The following is a 4,959-nucleotide window of genomic DNA, read 5'->3' as shown; positions in this document are numbered from 1 at the left end:
ACACACACACACACACACACACACACACACACACACACACACACACACAGAACTGAAAGACAGGCAAGACTTGAGTCAAGGCTCCACAATCTAATTCAGTGTGTTTCAGAATAATAATGAGAAAACAACTTGTGCTTGAATCTCATGTCAGATTTTGGATCCACAGGGACTCACAGCGCAGTTTCACTCCTGTCGGCTAATTGTTACTAGGCCTACATGTATGTAACGGATATATAGATTAGCTTCAGGCGGTAGGCTTTGCTTTTTCTACTCAAGACTATTTCCCTGCATGTCCCTCATGGGTAGTACAGTAAAACATGGTTGAAAACCAGCCTTAATTTAATTCCACGGAGTGTGAAATGCTAAATTCTTCTGGCAAGTGGATTTCTTTTAAAGGACTGTTAGCCTTCCAGCAGTGAAATAATTGGGCTGTTGTTGCATTACTGGGGTTTTTCCCAACCATCACAGGCTAGTGCAATTCTGTGAGGATTTTGCCGATTGCCACTGTGTTTTGAAAAGCTTCCTCATTGAAGGCCCCCTTTTAATGTCTAGTACCAATTGGCCTCTCTTTTGCTCTCTCTAGCTCTAATTCTGTCTCTCTATCTCACTCATCATTCCTCTCTCTGTGTGTCTGTCTCTCTTTTTTTGTGCTCTTCTGTGCCAGTGCTCAGCAAGTTCATACAGCAGCTTTCATGCCTAGAGATCTGTGAAATAAACACAAATGTTGGCCTGGTCTCACGGACACAGCGCAGGGTGAATAATGATTACATTTTTGAGGCCAAGCTGCAGCTGAGACAATACATTAACTAGGCTCTTTCTGCGCGCAGTAGTGGGATGTCAACAAGACATCACCATGACAACACAATGGCATTCACAAAAAAAACACTGCACTCATTTTTGTGTGTGTCTGAGTACAAAACATGTCTGATAAGTGCTGTTATATGCACTGTAAGTGTCAGCACAGTATGTACAGTATGTAGTCTAATCCTCTGGGAGTAACACACACAGTTTCAGCTTCCTACAAGGCTCTGAAAAAAATCATCTGATCTAATGTGAAAACACTTAAGTTGTGCATATTGTGCAGATTTTCTAAAAACTGAATAACTCCCTTCCTCTCTGCTGCCATGCCTGATATGTGCTGTACTCCCCACAGTGTCATTAGCAGAGTAAAATACTGCAAAATTGACATTCCCCAAGGCTCATACTTGACTAATTTAACACCTCTTCCTTTTCTTTTTTCTATTTCAGAGGAAATCAAAGAGGAATCAGAAAAATTAAGGTAAGCAATTGATTATTACATACCACAATAATACATTGAGGGTTATTTGATTGGCTTTGTCTCTCTTTCTGCAAGTTCAATCACTGTAAAATGCATGGCTCAACTGCAAGCCTCTCTGTTGCTTTCTCCTGTGTTCAGACTAGTAAAGGGGATTAGAAGTGTGTGTGTGCGTGTGCGTGTGCGTGTGCGTGTGCGTGTGCGCGTGCGTGTGCGCGTGCGGGCAGCCTCTAGTGTGTTTTTGTTTGTATCTATCTGCCTGGTCTGTTCCAAACCCTTGCTTTTCTCATGAATGGCTTTCTTCTAGAACCCCTGCCTAATGCTGAACCTGTTTTCGAGAGTCTGTGTTTATGCGTGCACATTTGCTGTGCTCGTGTATTGGCTGCTAAGTAACGTGGGCTTGGAATGAAACGTAGCATTAGTGCCACCTCTCCTTTTCCCCATCATTTCTTCCTCCTGTCGTTTTATTTTCCTCATTTTCCCTTCTCTTACTAACAGTCCCTCCATATTCACTCCCCATTATTTCTGTCCTGCTTTTACATTCCTTCCAAATTAGCATCATCAGTGTCCAACTTCATCCGAATTTTACCATTATTACCCTTAAGGCTAGATCAAAGATGGATACACAGATGTAGGAGCAGTGTGCAGCCACACCCAACTCACACAAATGTTGCTGCTATTGGATATATCTCATGCACAATGCTACCCAGGAATACAGATGTACTACAGTCCTATTTAAATTGTTTCTTTTTTGTTCATTCAGTCTGTAGCAAAGTTGCATACGAGGCCAGATTTAACAGGATCTTTAAATCTCAACAATAGGGAATTTCTATCACAGTATGTTATTTTATATCCCTCTAGAAACATACATCTTGATATCATAGATTTTTTTGTATATTCAATTTAAAAAACATGTATATAGTAGATAAAAAAGACCAGATGGGAATTAAATAATTAAATACTGTGATATTTGAACACTACTGTCTAGACATATAACTATCGTTGCTTTAGGAAATGCTTTCTAAATAAACTGTAAAGTGAATGTAATAACCAAACAAATGGAAGGATTTACCGTTATGATAATGATATTGAGATAAAAACACTTCATGAAAATAAATTAATTATTGTAAATAATGGAAACGTTAGGTTACTTAACGTAACCCCGGTTGTTTGATAACAGAGTGAGGTGATTCACTATGGGGAATCACCTCGGCGTGACCAAATATGGAAGCTTCAATGACATCAGATCTGTTCATGACAGACAGGTTGAACTGTGCTAGTGCCACACCCCCTCATATAATCACAGTCAACCAGCTCCTTACAAATCATTCCAGATAGGTTTCTTTCCGTGTCTCTGCAAGCAGGGTTGGTGAAAGCTGAGACAGCAGTTAAGTGCACCCTAATTGTCAAAAAAGCCTTCCTTGTATCCATCAGGTACTGCAAGAAACACAGCAGGTCCACCACAGAGCACTGAGAAGGGATAGTATCCCCATGTTTGTGCCATTCCTCAAAAACCCGCCCCTTTCCACTTCAAAGAGAGCGAGTGGATGAATGGTGTCAATGACCTGCTCTGGCAGGCCTAATGCATTAAAGTTCCACGTCTCACGGGCCAAGTCCAGAGCCCTATGCGGTCTGGGTGAGGGTGGTAGATCTCCCCGCTCGCTTGGAACAGAAGGTCTCTGTGTATGGGGAGAAGCCATGGCTCCCCTGCCAAGAGCCATATTATGTCTGCTACCAATGCTTGGATGACCACCGCAGTGCGATCAGGTTTAGCAACAGGCCCTGTCCTCTATAGGTGTTGAAATGAATCAAATAATCAATACATCGCAATGCCGACATGGACAATGCTGCATCGATGCAGTGCCGACCATAATCGATTATAACGCAATGAGGTCACTTGTCAATTTTCCGGCCATGGCATAAACATTCAAATGAAAAATGACATTTCAGTAGCCTAACCCGTTTCATCTAGACCTCTAGTCTCATGCAGGTCTCATTCACCGTGATTCGCATACGTGCCAGAGCGAAATGGCTAAGCGCAGATATGAGGAGAGTGGAGAGAATAACAAATTGAGAAGAGGAAAGAAAACAAGGGGAAACATCAAGAGACACTAGAATGGTTAGCTTGGAGAAGATCTAAGTGGAGTAACAAAGATGAAGAGGTGTACACTATGGAACTTTTCTTATCTAACAGCAGTGATTTACAACAAACGTTGTGCTCGTGTGCCTTGCTAAAGTCAGAGCTAACGGCGGAGATTTGCTGATTTTGTGGACGCTGATTTTGAACCGGTGAGGACAACTTGTTTTCCCGTGGAGAGGACTTTGCCGTGACTGTTTTTGTTTTCGTGTTTGAGCTGTGTTTCTTGGACTAACCGCTAACTGTAAGTTATTTCTGTGTGTTTGTTTCACTGAAGATAACGTCCTGTCGGACGCATTGCACACAAACTAGCATCAGACCTGCAACTTTTTCCCCCCTTTTGGAGTGCGTACGTTCGTTTGTGAGTGTGGTTTAATACGGTTTATCGCTTAAGTGACTTAAGTCACTTGGTCGTTTGGGTCACTTAAGTCACTTAGTCACTTGAGTGAGTAAGCCGCTTAGTCACTTAGTCACATGGGCACTTGGTCGCTTGGTCACTTAAGCCACTTAAGTCACTTAGTCACTTAAGTAAGTAAGTCACTTAGTCCCTTAGTCACATGGGCACTTGGTCAGTTAGTCACTTGGTCACTTAGTCACATGGGCGCTTGGTCGCTTGGTCACTTAAGCCACTTGTCACTTAAGTAAGTAAGTCACTTAGTCACTTAATCACCTGGGCACTTAAGCCACTTAGTCACTTAGTCACTTAGTCACATGGGCACTTAAGCCACGTAGTCACTTGGTCACTTAGTCACTTAAGTAAGTCACTTAGTGAGTAAGTCGCTTTGTGTACAAACGAGGGTAACACTATTATAGCCTTCAAGAAAAGAAAATATAAAATAATTCTATGTATACATTTGTGCTGTGACTCGCCCTCTCCATAATTTTTGGTACTCAATGCCTGTTATTTTGTTTTCCAACATTTTTTGTCATCATTTTTTTTGTTACCTTCCTTTACTAAGCTTTTCACTCCTCCTCTATTCTTCTGTTTTGCTCTGTGATCTCTCGATCCTGCTCTAATTCCTTTGAATTCATGCTACTCAATGTCTGTTTGATCTTTTGTTTCCAAATAAATCTCTTTATATTATCTCCCTGTCCTTCACAAGGCACTTCCTCTTCACTCCATCCTTCCTCTCTTCTTCTGTTTCTCTCCATGATGTTGCCCTGCTATACTCTGTAATGTTGTCTCTCTAAAAAAAAGCTGAAGTCATCCTTTTTCATTGCCAAGACATAAACAATGCAACCCCCTATCTTTATGTCTCCCTCCCTCCTTCTTTGGCCCTCTGCCTCCCTCCCTCCCTGCCTCCCTCCCTCCCTGTCTCTGTTTTTCTCTTATTCCAGCTAGTGGAGTCTGGGTGTGGTGGTTGTGCTTAAGGATGCTGTAGACACATAGCTGCTGAAAAGCAATGGTCCATATTTTATTTCTATGTCTCTGGTCTTTAGAAATTCAGAAAGAAATCAATATACCGCTTGATTTAAGGCCAGGAAATGCCCTGTCAGCATGAACACATGGAAAAGCCTAAACAACAAACCTCTGGGATTAGTACTA

The 4,959-nt window shown here is 41.9% G+C and overlaps 1 protein-coding gene across 9 annotated transcripts in view; it reads left to right on the top strand.

Annotated features, from left to right (window-relative positions):
* Window positions 1–4,959, top strand: part of arfgef1 (ADP-ribosylation factor guanine nucleotide-exchange factor 1 (brefeldin A-inhibited)) — a 54,843-nt gene that overhangs the window by 20,369 nt on the left and 29,515 nt on the right. For all 9 annotated transcript variants that reach the window (XM_032504410.1, XM_032504414.1, XM_032504408.1 and 6 more), the window contains exon 2: window positions 1,249–1,279. In XM_032504410.1, coding sequence (XP_032360301.1) covers window positions 1,249–1,279 — 31 coding nt within the window. The remainder of the gene's footprint in view (window positions 1–1,248; window positions 1,280–4,959) is intronic.

This window comes from Etheostoma spectabile, chromosome 22, assembly GCF_008692095.1.
Source record: "Etheostoma spectabile isolate EspeVRDwgs_2016 chromosome 22, UIUC_Espe_1.0, whole genome shotgun sequence".
Classification (NCBI taxonomy): Eukaryota; Metazoa; Chordata; class Actinopteri; order Perciformes; family Percidae; genus Etheostoma; species Etheostoma spectabile.
This window is presented reverse-complemented; position numbering and strand designations above follow the sequence as displayed.